The sequence below is a fragment of the Antechinus flavipes genome, chromosome 3 (assembly GCF_016432865.1).
Source record: "Antechinus flavipes isolate AdamAnt ecotype Samford, QLD, Australia chromosome 3, AdamAnt_v2, whole genome shotgun sequence".
Lineage (NCBI taxonomy): Eukaryota > Metazoa > Chordata > Mammalia > Dasyuromorphia > Dasyuridae > Antechinus > Antechinus flavipes.
This window is the reverse complement of record NC_067400.1, coordinates 235,849,053-235,867,597: the sequence shown is the minus strand read 5'-3', so window position 1 is coordinate 235,867,597 and position 18,545 is coordinate 235,849,053. Positions and strand designations below refer to the sequence as shown.

At 35.7% G+C, this 18,545-nt stretch overlaps 1 protein-coding gene across 5 annotated transcripts in view; it reads left to right on the top strand.

Annotated features, from left to right (window-relative positions):
- Positions 1–13,647, top strand: part of CRACDL (CRACD like) — a 97,247-nt gene extending 83,600 nt beyond the window's left edge. For 2 of the 5 annotated variants that reach the window (XM_051984699.1, XM_051984695.1), the window contains one exon: positions 307–13,647. In XM_051984699.1, coding sequence (XP_051840659.1) covers positions 307–446 — 140 coding nt within the window. In that variant the 3' untranslated portion in view covers positions 447–13,647. Of the gene's footprint in view, positions 1–303 lie in introns of all 5 variants that reach the window. The other 3 variants (XM_051984696.1, XM_051984693.1, XM_051984694.1) reach the window with 2 other exon arrangements.
- Positions 13,648–18,545: the final 4,898 nt, after the last annotated feature.

The window sequence follows — 18,545 nt, the reverse complement described above, 5'->3', positions numbered from 1 at the left end:
GAAAAATCTCTTTAACATTATGAGAAAGGGCTATGTTCTAACAATTTTATTTCAAGGAATTCTGGCATCTGAGTATACTAATTTTCATTCGGTCATTCACATGTTCTTTTCCCCATCAACAAAATAAACTGTTTACAAAATCTGTTAGATGCTCTTCATAATTGTTATTTAATATAAAAAATTTATCTGAAGGAATACATCTACTTACAAGGACTTCCCTGCTGCACGTTGTTAAAATAATAGAAGTAGTTTGCAATGGATTGGCAGGCTTCCCACTCAGAGTATTTTTCTTTTCTTTCCCAGCAGCTCAAGCTCCAGTGATGACTGAAAAAGAACTAAACCAGCTAAAGAGGGCCAGTTATTCCAGCGCAGATCAGCCATCCTGGATGGAACTTGCCAAAAAGAAGTCTCAAGCCTGGAGTGACATGCCTCAGATTATAAAATAGGTTGACTCATAGCTGATTAAAAAAAATTTTTTTTTCACTGCTTTGACAAGTTAATAACCCACTTAATGGACCTGCTAGTTAAGTCATGGCACAGGATCTGTGAAAACTGAGAGTGATTTTATCATCAAGTTAGAAGTGGGGTAAATGTGCAGTAAAGGGGAGGTCAATGAAATGACTGTAATCTTGGGCCAGAGTTTACCAAAATCTTTGAAGTGATAAATACTTGGAATGAGACACCCGGGAAGTCATCCAGATACCATTTCTTATGGGCCAATAGGAACAAATGTGTGTGTGTGTTTTTTTTTTTAACTTAAATTTCTTTTGTAATATAGGCTCTGCTGCTTGAGGGAAGAGCAGGCTGTCTCAAGTGAAATGTGTGCTAGGAAATTAGACTTCTTTGCAAGGCTGGAATAGAAATGGTTTCATGACTATCATGAATATGCCCTTCCTTCTGAGGACCAGCCTTTGGATACCCCCTGATCAGAGGGTCACATGTGCTCTTGTCCATGTTTATGACCAAGATTGACATTGACTTTGGAACCAAGCAGAAAATGTGAACAAATTTATTTCACATTGAAATGATAGTGGAGAGGGAGAGAGAGAGAAAAAAAGACACAGAGAGAGAGAGTCAGAGAGACAGAGAAACAGAGAGACAGAGAGACAGAAAGACAGAAACAGAGACAAACAGAAGGAGACAGAGAGACCCAGAAAAGGTCCTCGATTTGGAAACTACAAATAAGAAAATTTTTAAAGATGTTTTCCACCTGATGTGAGTGTCTTTAGCCATTGCAGGACTAAAAAGTAATTCATTTAATAAAGGAATGAAACAGTCTCTGTTAAATGATAAATGTTCTGGTTTTGTCTGGGCTAACTATAAATACAGGTCCATTTAACGTATAAAACAGATCCTTTTTTTTTTTTTTCTGGAGGGGCAGAAACAATCAGGAAAATAACCTAGTCAGTTTAGAGTAACATATTGAAAAGATGTTTTTTTTTTCCTGTGAAAGAGAGAGAGAATATTAGCTATATTCTAATTCATCATTATGCATAAACATTTCCACCAAAACCCAGGTCACAAATACAATACCCAGGATGAGCTATGGCTATTTCTACTTCATTTGGATAACAGAGTACATCATGAGCTAAGGAAAGAGAGGACAAATAGCATTAGTCTCAGAATTGTGTCTATGTATTATAATCTATATGTATATATGTCTGTTTTTTCAAGGTACATTTCCAAAGCCTTTTCTTTGAACAGGACAATCTCCGTAGCCAGCCAGGGACACCCTGCCATTGGGATCAGAACAATCTCTTCATGTATTACAGTTTGAATTTATTTGTACCCTAAGGCTGTCTATCTTTATTGTATTTGAATCCTCATGAATAATTCTTTTTCCCCCAGCCCCTGAGATTACAAAGTAAAATTAAGCAGGTCTGCCTTAAATAAGCTCAAAATAAGAAATACCTGATACTATAATGAGGTGTGACTCTTGTGGGAATGCTACTTAAATGATTATGCAAAGCTTTAAGATACACACTTTTCTTTTTCATCTAAGAAAACCATTGTCCATTAACACTTGCATCGTGGTTCCTCCTATTAGCAGAACAGAATGGAAAAGGTAGAACATGACCCATTTTGAGCTTGCTAATAATCTTTTCATATCAGTATTGGACTTTATTCTCCTGTTGTCTAAATCCTTTCCTAAGCCTGAATTGGGAGGTTAGGGAAGGTGCATTAACCCTTCAGGATACTAGAAGAATTAAATGCATGCTGGTATCTAAAACCTTTTCCTTTTAGTTAATATACCAGGCTAGGTTTAGACAAAAGTCACTATGGCTTTATGGCCCCTGCCATTGTAGCTTGAAATATCAATGGTTGCAAGATACATAGTGAGATGGCAGTGTTATATAGTTGAAAGAGACCAGAATATGGAGTCAGAGGACTAGAATTTATATCATTCATGGCTTTGCTTCTTTTACTACCTCCAAGATCTTAGAAAAGTCATTTAACCTGGGACTGTTTCATAATCTATAAATTAGAGAGCTAATTAGAGGTTCACTAAAATCCTTTTTAGCTTCAAAACCCCTTCTACTTACTTATGAGTCAGCCTAGGATCCTGCCTAGTATTTGAAAAGGGTAGTACCTAATTGTCCAGCATATGAATGACACAAAACTGGCAGATGACAAGAATCTGGAAGGCACAGTTCGTACATTAGATGTCAGAACTGAGTTTTGAGTTTTAACTGGTTGGAACAGTTAGTAAACCAAAGATCACCCATAAGATAAAATGTAACAGTGAAAAGGATAAAGTTCAGTACTTGGGTTAAAGAAATCAGTTGAAGAAGTTCAATATGAGGGGGAATATGGGTAGAAAGCAGCAGTTTAATTGAAAAGAAAAGAAAAACCCTGGGAATCGAGTTAACTGAGTGCCTGAAATGCCTATTTTACATCAAGGCTGCTTCAATGTACTACTGTGGTCCTCACCCATTGGCTAGGATGATACCCCACTGACCATGAGGGTCATGGGAAAAATCAAGTGCTAAATAATGTTTGCTTAGGCCTTCTTCTTAAAAACATTTAGTAGTGTATAGAGCACTGACTTCAGATTTATGAATATCTAGAATACTGCATGTGGTTTTAATTATCCTACCTATTCTCACTTTTGAAATGTTGTCCCTTGTGTACAATACTCATTGATTCAAATACCTAATATCATGAAATTGGGCTCCAGTTGCTATCCAGTTACAGTCACATCTGAATCATTGCTAGGTAGGTTCACCTTCTTATGCATGTCTTAGCCAAGTGTGAATGCTGTATTTGGTTTTTCTTTACCTTGGTTTGTTTATTATCAGGAGAGGATACTATATGCAGTATTATATTGAGGCAGTACAGATCTTTCTCAAAATACCAATGCATTCTCTGTGACATCAAGTAAATGTCTATCACCTCTAATTAACATCTGCAATTCTTGCCAGCATGGGCCATGGCTCCTTTTTCAAATGATTATATCAATGAAAATGGAAATTGGAGTAACTATTAAACTATTCTTTCCCTCTCTCCCTACCCACTTTCACTAGCACTTGAATTTTGGGAAAAGTAGCTAGTATTGAACCAGGCTCTGCCTGTATTTCTCCTTAGCCACTGCTGCATGGTGACCATCAGTGCTTTTACTGATGGTCTCATATTGAGCAAGCTGTGGTAACCTACTTCATGAAGGGAGCTAAGTAATCAGGATGAGTGTAAAGTATTTTGTAAATATGTTATGCTTTCAGAAAGAGGAAGTCTTACTGATTTAGATATATTGGAAACTCTCAACTGAGGCAAGATTTTAAAGGGTCACATTCAAAAGATGGAAGGAGGGCACATATCCAAGGATGAATATGAAAGTGTCATAGGCCTGCCTGCAATGAGTGTCCAGAATTTTTTTGTGAACTGGGGCTATCAAAAATGCTAAGGGCTAACAAAAAAGACTTTCGAAAAATGTGTAACAAAGTCTTACAAAAACAAATGTTGAAAACTATCTTTTCATGTATTTGAAAAATAAACTATTATTTGAAATTTTTTAATAAGAAAAATGCATAAGTTGGAAAAAAAGTAAAGAAGAAATGAGAGATAGGTCAATAATCTAAGGTAAATAGAAAATTTAAAACAGATGAAGGAAAAAAAACCCACAATTAAACATCTGCTTCTTTCTTCTCTGTTAAGAAGTTGTTAGGTTATTTCTGACGCTTCATGAACCCACTTGGGTTTTTTTTTTTTTTTTTTGAAAATAATATTGAAGTGGTTTGCCATTTCCTTCTCCAGCTCATTTAAAAATGAAGAAACGGAGGCAAACAGGGTAAAGTGATTTACCCAGAATCACACAGTTAATACCTGAAGTAGGGTTTGAACTCAGAAAGGTGGTCCTGACTTCAGACTCAGCACTGTGTGAATTGCACTACCTAGCTGCCTTCTTTCAAGAAGAATGATTCTCAAGCTAGAGAATGGAAGGCGAGATAGAGGGGAGTTGAAGAAAATCCAGATGAATGAAGAGATCATAAGAGAAGCTTGGATTGCATGAATTTAAGCCATCAATCCAAATCAATTGCATTTCAAAATAACAACCAAGTTTGAATACTAGGTAGACTAAAACAGATAACAGAGAGCTAGAGACAGGCAAACTTCCTGGTTTTCAAAAGGGTAAAGATTTATTGTAGATAAAGGCATTTAATGTTTGTTCATGGCAATAGCTAGCATTTATATAGCACTTGAAGGTTTACAAAGCATTCTGCAAATATTTGGTGCTCATAACTATCCCACAAGTTAGTTATTATTATCTTCATGTTACAATTCAGGAAAATGTGACTTGCACAGGATCATACAAACTAGTAAGTGTCTGAAGTTGAAATGGAAATTAAGTTTTCCTAACTCCAGCACTCTAGCATCTAGATTTTTTTTTGCCACCTAAAAATGGAAGCAGTAAACACCAAGAGTCAGTGAGTTTTTCATTAACAATTTATGTCTAACCTCTTTTTGTTATCAATTAATCAGCAAACATTGCATTAAACAGCAGTGTATTCAAGGAACTATGTTGGTGATACAAAGACAAAAATGAAAGCCTCTTTGCTCTCCAGCTTACATTCTTGCTAGGGTTAATACACAAGTAAAACGGAGAATGGGCAACTAGGTGACTCAATAAATAGACAGCCCTGGAATTGGAGATACCTGAATTCAAAACCAGTCACAAACACTAGCTGTGTGTCTTTGGGCAAATCACTTCATCCTGTTTACCTCTGTTTCCTCATCTGTAAAGTGAGCTGGAGAAGGAAATGGCAAACCACTCTTAGTGTCTTTGCCAAGAAAATTTTAATTGGGGTCGTGAAGAATTGATCACAACTAAAACTATTAAACAATAACAAAAGAACAGGGAAATGTCATAAATATGATGTGGACTTAAGCAAATCATTATAAAGTGAGCTTGGAAAAGAGAGTTAAATGTTTTTTAAACTAGTTGAACAACAAGATTCAAAGGGTGTTAATTAGTACATTGCCCAGTGTCAGCCTGGAATAGGGGCATTAATGAAGAACTTGTAGAGGCTAGTGAAGTGGGATCTAGTGAGTTCAAGATTTTTTTTTCCATGATGTAGCCAGCATAGAGCCATTTTTGTGGGCACATGTTTCAGCTTTGCTGATTAAAGCTAGAAGAGCTGGTTAATATGTTCAATGGCATGATTATCATCCAAAAAGATATTGCAAAAACACTAGGCTTGAAAAAAATACTAAGCTAATAAAATGAAATTGAATAAAGATAGATTAATTTTCTTTTACATGAACTCAAGGGGGAAAAATTTGAACAAAAGTTTAGATGAACAGGTGTGACATAATTCATAGCCAATTGAAATAAAAATCAGAAAGATGTGGCTTAAAGTACTGGTTCTGACATAAATTGGTAGACTGAGCTGGTAAAGTCATCTGATCTCCTAGTGTCCCAGGCAGATGCCCTAGATTTGTTTAGTTCCTAAGAAAAAAAAAGGTCATCTGAAATTTTCTTACTGGGCAGTTTCCTGTTACAACAAAACCAAAGGTCATATTCTCTAAGGTCAAAGACTTGAAAGCATTTCACATGAAAAATGCCAGTGGAAACATCAGCAGTGTACCATGATGTCCCACAAAGTATCCCATTCAGAGTGAGGCAGATGGTAACCTCCCCAGAGTCTGCCCTTTTGAGATGACATCTGCCCTGTTCAATTCTAGCTGCCACATTTTTGGAGGGAAACTGACAAACTGGAATCCTCATGCAATGGAGGGAAACTGGAATAAAGATGGAATATAAAATCTCTGCCCTTGAGGGCAGAAAGGCTTTCACTTTGTCTCACCAGCACAGTTCCTTGAATACACAGCTGTTGTTTGCCCTTCTTTCTGGAAAAGGACCATGACAGGGGGAGGTGATGCCGTGATGTGCAAGTGAATTGGATTTAAATGAGGGAGGGCTGTGCAAGGTCCCCTGCCTCACTTTCCCTTCCAGAGTTATCTGGGGTTAGGGGCAAGATAGATCAAGATGACTTCAGATGGCTCTGTTTGAAATATGTAAGGTCTTCAATAGGTCTCACTTTGACTGATGCTACAGCCATTCAGTGAATAATTAAGGCTAGGTAGCAAATGAGGGAAAGATCTCCTCATTCACCTAGGAAATCTAAATGAATGAATGAGTGTATGAATACACTGCTACTTAATGATGAACCAATGTGAAAGAACTGAAGATGTTAAAGCTGAAAAAAAAAAAGAAATGGCATAGGAAATTGGAGGAAAGAAGAGAATTATCTTCAAATACTTAAAAGGGCTTTCATGTTAAAGAGTTCCAATGTGTTTTTAGACTAGCTCTCCTGGAGTGGAACTATGAGTAATGTGGGTCAGAGGTGTTGGAAGGAAGTGTTGGCTAATATTAGGGAACAGTTGCTAGCAATTGGAGTTCTCAAGAAATGGGATGAGCTGCTTGGATTTGGTCTTTTTAAGCTATGACGTTTGCAATTTTGGAGTTAAGTTTTTTAAAAATTCCCAAATTGCTGATTCCCTGTGCATTTCTCCTTTTTCTCTTTGATTTCAAATAGCTTGTTTACCTTCCAGGTAATTACAGACTATCTTGTCCTGGTGATATTGCATGATTCAGGTCCATGGGGGTCAGCAAATTTTAACCATGAAGATTTCTCCCAAGAGGGATGGAGACATCTTTTACTATGTTCTGAGAATTCTTCAAGACAGGGCATCTACAGTACACCAGTCTTCAACTAGATCTTTAAAAGAAAAAAAAAAAGGCATTTTTTGCTGTTAAATCACACCTCTCTTACACTCCCATCCTTTGCCCTGTTTGTTGTGGTCTAATTTGGTATGTTTTTTCACAAACTTTTATTGTGCAGAAGGATTAAAGTTTATTAAAAGAGAGATAGCTAAGAAGGAATAGATAGGATTATTGCAATAGCCTGCTGGTGGGTCTGCCTGCTACAAGTGATCCAATCCATCTTCTATTCAACCACTAAAGTGATTTTTCTAAAATGCAGGTCTAATCATATCATCTCCCTTGCTCCAGTGGCTCCCTATTGCCTCCCTATTGCTCTAGGAGAAAATATAAAATTCTATTTAGCATTCAAAGTCCTTTATGACCTACCCCCTCCTACCTTTTCAGTCTTCTTATATTATATTCCCAAATATGTATTCTTTTTGATCCAGAAACACTGGTTTCCTGGTTATGTCACAAATGACACTCTATCTCTCTGCTCTGGGCATTTTCTCTGGCTGTCCCCCATCCCTGGAACACTCTCCCTCCTCTGATCTGGCTACTGACCACCCTGGTTTCCTTTAAGTGCTATATAAATTCTCACCTCTTACTGGAAACCTTTCTTAACCCCTCAATTCCAATGCTTTCCCTCTTTTAATCATTTCCTGTTTATCTTGTCTATAGCTTTCTGAGTATATATTTGGTCACGCGTTGTTTCTCCCATTAGATTGTAAATTCCTTGAGGGCAGACCCTATCTTTTGCCTCTTTTTGTGTCCTTTGCACTTGGCACAGTGCCTGGCACATAGTAGGCGCTTAATAAATGTTTATTGATTGATATTTACTTAGATTATAAATCATGACACATTTTGTGCAGACCTATTTAAAGATGCAGCAATCTTCAGTATGTGGAATATTGTATTTCTATTATTAAAGAAGATAATGGGTTTAGGATTGGAAGGGACCTTAAAAGTCATCTCTTTTAACTCTTCTGTCTTATAGTAGAGGAAAATGAGCTGTTATTGCTTAATGTTTATGGCACTTATTATGGCACTGGTTCAGACTCATAATTTTGCTGATATAGGGAAAGCTTCCTCTGTCAATGAAAAGTTGTCTTAGATACTAAGACATTTGACTAATTGACTAGCCCAAAATCACACAGCCGGTATGGGTTCAAGGTAGGGCTTGAAATTAACTCTTCCTGAATTTGAGACCAACTCTCCACACTACACCAAAATGACTTTCAACCAGAAAGGACTAAAAAAAAAATTCAGATTTCAGAATTGAGGAAATGATTCTGTTCTCCTTTCTATATAGGTGAGTACATAATATGCCACTTAGGTTTTCTTAAATCTTTCAGCTTAGAAACTTCAAAAAAGTTTTTGACAGTTAAAAGGCCCCTTTCCAAAATATATTAATGCCTCTAGTTTACCCCTTTAAGCATTCTTTTTAACCATTGCTCTGTATCTCAATCACTAGGGTCATTTTTCATAGTAAATTTAAACTCCTTTCAGTAAACATTATTTATATTCCATACTTTACCCATTCACAGTTTATAGTGTTTTGGTCTTTAAATTCTGTCATTTCTCACACTATTTTATTATTTGATTGTAGAATTGTTATTTACAATTTCTATTTTCTCAGACCCATCTCGGTTTATTTTAATTTTTTTCTCTTATTTATTGTACAAAGATATAAAATAAAAACTGATTTTCATTGTATCTTGTCATGGAAAACTGGATTTTAGGTTGAAAAAAAAATTACTTTGGAGATGCTGGGACAAAAGATAAACCAGGAAAGCCTCTCTAAATTGCATCTGGAAATACGAGTGAAATTATGTTAGTAGCAAATATATATATGCTGAGATTTGCAAGAATGAAAGGTCTCTTGTACTTAGACATGTCCTTAGTCCAGAGTTCAAGGTTAAGCCATTTGAAGTACTGAGGTGTGCAAAAGCCTGAATTTGTTTTTATTTCTTTTTGTGTACATATTGAAATAATGATGAGTAGCTGACACAATCAGATTCTCTATAAACTTCAGGGTAACTTTATTTTTGCTCATTGATGAAACTCCACAATATGATTTTGATTATAATGTAGCCCTAAGCCAAAATAAATGCTTCCTTTCAATCCTAGAACAAAAAAATTTAGGATATTTATTCTAGCTGATTTGCACAGGTAAACCTGTATAGGATATATATAGGGTAGCCTATAAAATGAAGAAGAAAAAGGGCAGGAAAAAAAGCCTAAATGCTGCCTAATCCTACTCCTAAATTCTAGTTAGAAATGTATTGAAGCAATGGAAAGAATGCTGAATTTGGAATCAAATGGATTTGTCTCAAATCCTTTATCTGACATTATCTATAATACCTGAAACAAGACAAACCAATGTACAAGTGTACAAGCGCAGGTGTAGACATAGGCGTAGGCATAAGCGAATAATAATTTATAATAATTTATAACCTCTTTGGGCCTCCTGTTGTTCACTTGTAAATATGAATGAGTTGGACTAGATCACTTCTAACTGCCCTCCTAGCATTAGATCTATTCTCCTAATGTAAGTATATGAGTATGGCTGTGTGTGCACACTTGTGAAAGCAATTCAGTGTGCGTCATTTTGTTTTCTTTTGAAAAAGCAAAGTAGAGTCAACAATTAACTACATCTCCTTAAAGTTGGGTCTCTTTTCAACTATACCCTCCCCTCCTTGTATAGGTATTTTTAGTAGATTTTTTTTTTAAAGCTCTACTTAACATTTCATTTGTGTAAGGAACTCTTAGTGAGGAAATTAATCTCTGTCAATATTCTTTCTGCAATTTACAGCTTGAGAAAGTTACCTAACTTGGTTCCTAAGCTTAATTGTTCATATCATAGGAAGATTCAAAGGAATATTGTTAATTTTTTTGGCATCAATTTTTCATTTTTTTTTTGTGAATCTGTATAGTAGATCACTTTTTATGCTAAGGAAATGAAAAAGAGGACATGAAAATATAATGTTTCACTGTATAAGGAAGAAGTGTAATCATCCTACAAGAGTGCTTTTGTGTTCAGTCATATTATCTTGTATCTAATTTTAAGCTATATAGTTTAGACTAAGCGGATAGAACAGTCTCCAGTTTTGAGATAACAGATTTTGATTGCTTGATTGGATATTTTCTGAGCCAGATTTTCCCAAGAATCTCTCTTGGAAACAAGGTAAAGTTGAAGGAGACCTTTAACTCCTCTAACTAGCTACTCAATTAGTACTACAAAGGAGTTAGTAGTGTACTTGCTGAACTGGGAAAATTTGACTGAGTGTCACAAGGGGCTAAGCTAGATATAATATGCTCATAAAATTATTGATTTGGTTTTCAAAGGGATCTTAGAATCTATCTAATCCAACGTCTTCATTTTATGAAGGGAGGAAGGTTTGAAGGAAATAAGCATTTTTAAGTGCCTTCTGTGTGCTAGGCACTGTGCTAAGCACTTTATAAAATTTATTTCATTTGATGAACCTCAAAACGGCCTGAGAGGTAGGTGCTATTATTGTCTCCCATTTTACAGAAGAAGTTGAGGGAAACAGCGTCTAAATGATTTGCCCAGAGTTACATAGCTAGTACAAGTCTGAAATCAAATTTGAACTCTGGTCTTTTTGACTTGGAGCTCAGGGCTTTCTATACTGTACTCCCAGAGGGATTTAGTGATTTGCCTGAGGTCCCACAGTTAGTAAGTGACCAAGATTATATTTGAACCCAGGCCTTTAAAAAAATTATTTATTTTTCTCCAATTACATGTAAAAACAATTTTTAACATTCATTTTTAAATGAGTTCTAAGAACTTGGATCTTTTTGAATCCAAATCAAACCAGAAGTAGAAATCATATGCATGATGCAAGAGATAATTTTACACCCTCCCATGATCACCAATACTTAGGTAAAGATAGACCTAAAAAAAGCTCCTTTACACTAACAGTTTTTTTTAATTGTGAAAAAGTTGCATAATTATGTCTTCTTTGTATTCTTTGTGAGCTCAGAACTTCTCACTTGGCACCTATAGTTTCTCTCGGTCTTCCAAACATTGTGGTCACAGTTATGTTTTTGGTCTGATTCATGTGAAAACCTTGATCCCCAGTGTTCCATGAGTCCTATTTTAAGTTGTGGAGCAGTTTGTTTGATTTTTTTTGTGTATATCTACTGTGATGGTAGAGAAACCATGTGAGTGAATTTATAAAATTTCAGAAGAAAACCAATAATAAATTGGAGCTGTCTCCCTCCAATGTCAGCCTATGTTTGTTCATTGTTCTCCAAAAAACCATCCCTGTTTGTGTTTGCTTAAAGAAGGGTGCAAAAATCCACTGATGATCAAGATTCCTAACTAACCCTTTCCTTAAGCACTATACCAACACTTCTCAAACTCTACGCCATGTATCTTTAGTGTTTTTATGGTGTATATACAATTACTGTGAGAAAATTCCTATACTCATATTTCCTTCCTAAAATATGAAATGATGATGGTATCAAAAATACTGCATAATTGCAGTATTTATTTGTTACCTGTTACCTGAAAGAAGGCATTTACCACCCTGAACTAAAGTAACCCACGGTAGTGGGCTACAGTGGATAGAGTTTGAGTCTGAAGTCCAGAAGACTCATCTTCCTAAGTAATACTGTCTCGAGGTATTTACAAGCTGTGAGATGCTGGGCAAGTCATTTTACCTTGTTTGCTTCAGTTTTTTCATCTGTAAAACATGCTGGAGAAGGAAATGGCAGATCACTCCAGTATCTCTGCCAAGAAGACCCCAAATGAGGTCATGAAGAGTAATATGCAACCAAACATTTGTTCTATGAAAATGGAATCAACTCTAATTTTCTCCCAATTGCTTTGATAAACATACATACAGACCCACACACACATATACACACATTTCCCCCCCTCTGAGTAGGTATTTTCTATCTCCAGATCTCAAGACCAGCCATGTGATGTCCTATATTATATATCCTTTAAAAAAAATTAATAGCTTTTTATTTTCAAAATACATGCAAAGATAGTTTTCAACATTCATCCCTGCAAAAGATCGTGATCCATAGTTTTCTCCCTTCCTCTCCCCCTTCCCTCTCCCCTAGACAGCAAATAATCCAATCTAGGTTAAACATGTGCAATTCTTCTAAAGATATTTCCACATTTATCAAAAATTCAGATCAAAAAGGTAAAAAAATGAGAAAGAAAAAAAAAAAAGCAAACAACAAAAAAGGTGAAAATACTATTTTGTGATCCACATTCAGTCCCCATAGTCCTCTTTTTTGGATGCAGAGTTCTCTCTCTATCACAAGTCTATTGGAATTGGCCTGAATCACCTCATTTTGAAAAAAGCTAAATCCATCACAGTTAATCATCACATAAGCTTGTTGTTCTTGAAATATATTTCAAACTATTACAATGTAAAATCCTTGAGAGCAAAAAGTTCTTTCCTTCTTTCTTTCCTTCCTTTCTTCCTTTTTTCTCCTTATTTTTTTATTTCTACCCTTCCTTCTCTTCTTCCTTCCCTTCCTTCTTCTTTCCTTTCTTCCTTTCTTTCTCTTCCTCTCATTCTCTTTTTTTCTCCCTCCTTCCCTTTCTTCTTCCTTCTTCTCTTCCCTCTCCCCCTTTCTCTCCATCCCCCTCATCTTTGTATCCCCAATGCTTAACACAGCACCTGGCACAAAGTACTAAATTAGTTTGGCAAAAGCTACTTTGCAAACATACACAAACTATGATCCCTCTGTTCCAAAACTTGCATTAGGATTCACATTCCCTATGAATACCCTAATGCAACACAATGGAAAGCTTCCTTTGATTAATTGAATTCCTTCATAAATCCCAAGGTAAATTAAAGATATGAATTATCTAAGCCCTTTGATTTGTATTTCCCATTTCCTGCAGGAAAAGCCTGGCTGCAGATTTATTATGCCATTTCTCAAGCAACATAATTGATTAAATGGCCCCTTTCAGTTCTCAGCTGGCTGCAATGGTTATTGTTGTAAAGATGGATTTTTTCACCCCAGTGTTTATTTGTGGCCTCTCTACATACAGCATAAAGATGTCACTGAGAATATTACTTAAATTTTGGGAGAGGAGAATATAAATAGGTAATGGGGCATTTCATTCTTTTTCTACAAAGCATAGTTTCTTCTTCTTGGTTAAATTGCCTCTACTTTGCTTCCTGTTTGATGACAAAGTTAAACTTCTAAAGCTCACTCTCTAGCTAATTTATATAAGCGGCAGATAGTGAAATATGTTTTTAGTATGCTAAAGAGTGTGAACAGTTGAGACACAGTGTACACTATTTGGCATATGTATTTGTAAAACTGTAAAATAGCCTTTTCTTCATCTCTACACTGGATTCTCTGAAAAAAACTAGCCCACAATGATTTTTACTGTTGTACAGAAGAACACAATAAATATTTCGTGTACCTTGTTCACAAGTTTTATTCAGAAATGACTCTGTGGAGAGTGTTGGGTTGGGTTACTTTTCCCATTATTCCAGATTCAGATTTATGAAATGCAGATGATAATAACAAATGTTCTCAGGATGAGTTTAAGGGTTGGGGGCGGCGGGGGGCGGGGGGGGGGGGAAGGTGGACAAATGGGACAGACTCTGGGAGTCTGATGCAATGACTTCTGCTTTATAAAGCAGTTGCACAAACTCATCTTCATGCTTTGACCTAGAAATAATTTCCATTTGTTCAAGGAGAGACTTGAAGTGAAGAAAGATGATAAAAGCTCCCATTTGCCTATTGGAGGGAAACACTGCAGTACATCCTATAAGCTGTTTTTTGTAATGCTGATATCTGGGGATAGGATTAATACCTACATTTTAGGTCATGCATATTATATCCAGTTGAAGCTATATTGAATTATGTTTCCAGGGGTCTGATTTAACCCACAACATGCACAAATCCATGTAACAATGAGCCAGGTTTCTAATAAGATATGCTTGTATTTTAATAACTCCTTCATTAAAAACAGGCCAAAAAATACAGAGGGAGGCTGGAAAGAGCCAGCTGTTTAGTGAGGAGAAAATAATTGCATTCTGCCTTGCAGGCCTGAACAGGAGGAAGCAATGTAGTGGTTAAGCTGGTCTACTTCCCAGCTGTGTACTAGTCTACCTTGGGCTCTTCCCAACCTTGCAATCACCCAACTTCAGAGGATAACAGAAAGGATAATGTGCATAACTAGAAACCCTTCCAATCAGGCTGAGCTATACCTGTGCTATTATTGGGGTCCTGCGATCAATTTGTTATAGCCACATGAGCTGCTTGTCTTAGGAGAAGAGCAAGATGGGTTTTTTTAACCTCCTTGTTGAAGATGGTATATGACTTTCATCCTCCTGGAGTAATGAAGAAAATTAAAGCAGAAATAAAAGTTAAGAGGAAAATTAATTATTTTCATCAAAAAGGATATTTTTGAGGGTATTTGTTTCCAATAAAACTTTCTGCTATTGATCCTCAACCTAATTGTACTCCCAATCTAATTCAAGCCTTGACAGTAAATTAAGGATAAAGAAAGGCTCTTTCTTGCCTCTGAAGAAGCAGGCTTTTTACTGTTAAAATCATCAGATTCATTTATTGTGTCTTTTTCATGTGCTATGTGCAGTTCAAAGTAATCTAGTCATTGTCCCTGTCCTGTTCTGAAGACCATAATCAAAAGTTGACAGTGCTGACAAAGACAAATAGATGTATTAATGGTAAGTAAGGAAGTCGCCAAATCCTGAACAAATATGCATTTAAAAGAAACACTGAAATGCACAAGAGGAAAATGTATTTAGCATGGTGGGAGTGGAAAGGAAAACTGGGAGTTACATGTTTACACAGGGTGGAGTTGAAAGGTTTGGGGAAGATGATAGGATTTTAGGGGATGCATGAATGATGTCAGGAAAGGAACTTGGGCAGCTGCAAAGAGCATAGGGTGTTCCAGGAATAAATGATACCTTGGCAAGTCCTTGAAAGCCTTCTTGTGCCTCTCTATGCACCTAAGTTCATACTATCCAAGAGTAATAAGGAAGAAATTGAGCTAGCTAGGACAAAAGATTCAATATGCTCTATTTGTAGCCTTTATACATAAAACCATTTACTGGAGATGTTATATAGTACAGGGACGTGATTTGGGTAAATATTGGGCTATATAACCTCTGAGCTGTTTCCCAACTCCAAAATTCTATGATTCAGAGTCAATGAGATTGTAGACTTCAGAAAACAGGAATTTGAAAATATGCTTCTTGTTTTGAGGTAGCAGAGTCAAAGGGGAGGAGAAAAATGAGGCGATGACTATGAAATTGGCCATGGCGATCAAGTCGCCCTTTCCCTATCCTACAGAGGTTAAATTGGCTAGATTTACCTATCATTGAAGCCAGTCTTTGTGGGCAGAATCTTTGATCTCAAATATCAGATAAATAAAATTCCATGCCAGCAGAATCTTTATAGTTCTGGGGCCCTAAAACACCTAAAGACAAATGAAACTAATGTTCAGACAGATCAACTCTTTTTTGGCACTGAAACATTTAAAACCTTGTCTCAACTTAAACCCTGCAGCCAATCAGATAAGAATAAGTAAATGACTTGGCCTAGAAGTCATTAACCCACACTTTAAAATCATGTCTTCTGTTTGGTTTGTTTTTTCAGCAAAATCTCATTTTCTTATTTTATATCAAATCTCCTTCATTAAAAATCTTACTTTGATACCTATATGTTCTCATAGGGCATGCCCACAGACTGCAAACTCTGAAAGATCATGCTGCCTACTAAATTAGAAAGGCTTTAGATCTGGGACTCATGGCTGTGGATGCTGAGGAAGGAAGGGGAAAAAAGGAGCATTTTTAACACACTATGTGTCAAGCAAAATGCTTTGAGGATACAAATTGAAAAAGCAATACAGTCCCTACCCAAGTAGAACTTGCACTCTAATTGGAGGAAACAATAAATTAAAGAAAACTCTGCTACAGGATAGATGGAAAGGTAAATAGATGTCCATAGGATTTAGCAGGTAATAGGGTGAATAATTTAGCTGAATCATCACTTTTAGAAGGCTGACCACTAAATGATTTTTTTAAAATCACAAATCATGAAAACCACTCACTACTGAATCAATAAATCAATCAACAAGAATTTTCCACATGCCTACCATTGTTCTAGTTTCTAGAAATACAGAGACAAAAATGAAATCAATAAGCTTACAAATGGAGGAACTAAAATTTCTGTGGGAGAGAGAACATCCATACATATAAAATCATGGGTCTTTTGAAAGATTTGTATACTTTTAAAGCACATCAAGGTATAGGGCTTGACTGTTGAGTGATTTAAGAAACACAGCAGCTGTCCATGATTACCACTTATTAAAAATGAAAACAGAATTTAGTGGTTTCAAAACAAAAAGACCTTTATAATTTTGCAACCTTTCTCCCATATCAGAAGGGATTTTTTAGCTTCTGTAAAAAAAAAATTTTAAGAGAAAATGAAAGGTGTCTTTAAATAGAATTTTAGCATCTACAGTAGGAAGAAAGCTTAGGGATCTTTTAACTTTAACTCCTCATTTTACCCATAAAGAAATTTGGGTTGTCAATCTGAAATAAAGAGGACTACCAAAGGAGCTATCTCAAAGGTCTTTGGTTAAAGAAAAGATGCCACATAGCACCAAAGGAGGGACCGAAAGGGCAAGGTTTAAATATACTTCAGCAGGAAGGAAATCTCATGGAAGTCACAGCTTGATAAATCTGTTACATAAATTGTTTTACATAACAACCAAAAGTCCATAGAAAAGGCTGGGGAAGCTTTAGGGAATGGTGACATCTGGTCAGAACAGCAGGCTCCAGGTGCAGCAACTAGGAGTTTCGAGAGATATTACCAGACTGGCTCCAACTGATTTGAACCTGTTCCCACCATGGGACCAGGTGTCAGAGTCAGGTAGTCTCTCTTTTTTTTTTTAAATAATAGTTATTTTCAAAATATATGCAAAGATGCTTTTTAACATTCACTCTTGCAAAACCTTGTGTTCCAAATTTTTCTCCCTCCCTTCTCCCCACCCCCTCTCCTAGATAACAGGTATTACAATACATATTAAACATGTACAATTCTTCTAAACCACATTTTCACATTTATCTTGCTGCACAAGAAAAACAGATCAAAAGGGGAAAAATGAGAAAGAAAACAGGAAACAAGCGAACAACAACAAAAAAGGTGAAAATACTATTTGGAATCCATACTCAGCCCCCCAGCCCTCTCTCTGGGTGAAGATGGCTCTCTCCATCACAAGTCTAATGGAATTGGTAACTCTTTCTGATAACTGTATTCAATAATCCCTGTTTTTGGTCAAAAGTCACTAACTAGGGGAAGCATTGAGATATTCTATGCACTGCAAAATCTTGTCTTGAAGTCAGAGGATAATGTAAGACAACCTTAACCTGACATGTTATACTTAGTAAGAAAATACAGTTTGCCTAAAAATATCATAAAAATGGCATAATTAAGACAATATTTAAAAAGATAGATAGATACTAAGCTATAAAAAGATACAAAAATCTAGGATATACTGCAACATATTTAACATATATAGGACTGCTTGCCATCCTGGGGGAGGGGGGGGGGCTGGAGGGAAGGAGAGGAAAAAACGAAACATAAGCGAGTGCAAGGGATAATGTTGTAAAAAATTACCCTGGCATGGATTCTGTCAATACAAAGTTATTATTAAATAAAATAAAATTAAAATTAAAAAAAAAATAAATAAAAAGATACAAAAGCCAAAAACAGAACACAGGTTACTAAAGTTCATAAACCTGAAAATGAAAATAATATTAATGAAAGGAAAAATATTAAAATAGCATAAACATATTTTAAAGCAAAAACAAAAATACCAGAAAGTAATAAAACAAATCCTACTTGCATATCCTTTATGAAACAAAAGTCTCCCTACATATACTTTTCTTCCACTCTAAAAACTAGGATTCTTAATTTATAATATTCTTCTAGTCCTAGTAGTTTAAAACTATATTTTTAATAAAAATATTATATTTTACCAAAATCCTGGATCCAGCACGTATCAATGAAAAAGTGTCAAATTAAAACAATCATGAAAATATTTGAATGGTAAGAACTTGAAAATTTGAAACATCTGTAAAGTTTACAGAAAAGGAGAACAACCATAAACTTTATTTTTAACTGCCACACAATTATTACTGTATAGAATAGTTCAAAAGCATGTAATAATTAAGTTGAAAAGATATTATTCACTAATTTTGTTGCAAAGTAACTTGATTCAATTTATAAAATGTTTCCAATTCTAAGCAGTCTCAGTATTCCCATCTGATTGAAAACAACTCAAACAACAAAGTTCCACATTGTTGTT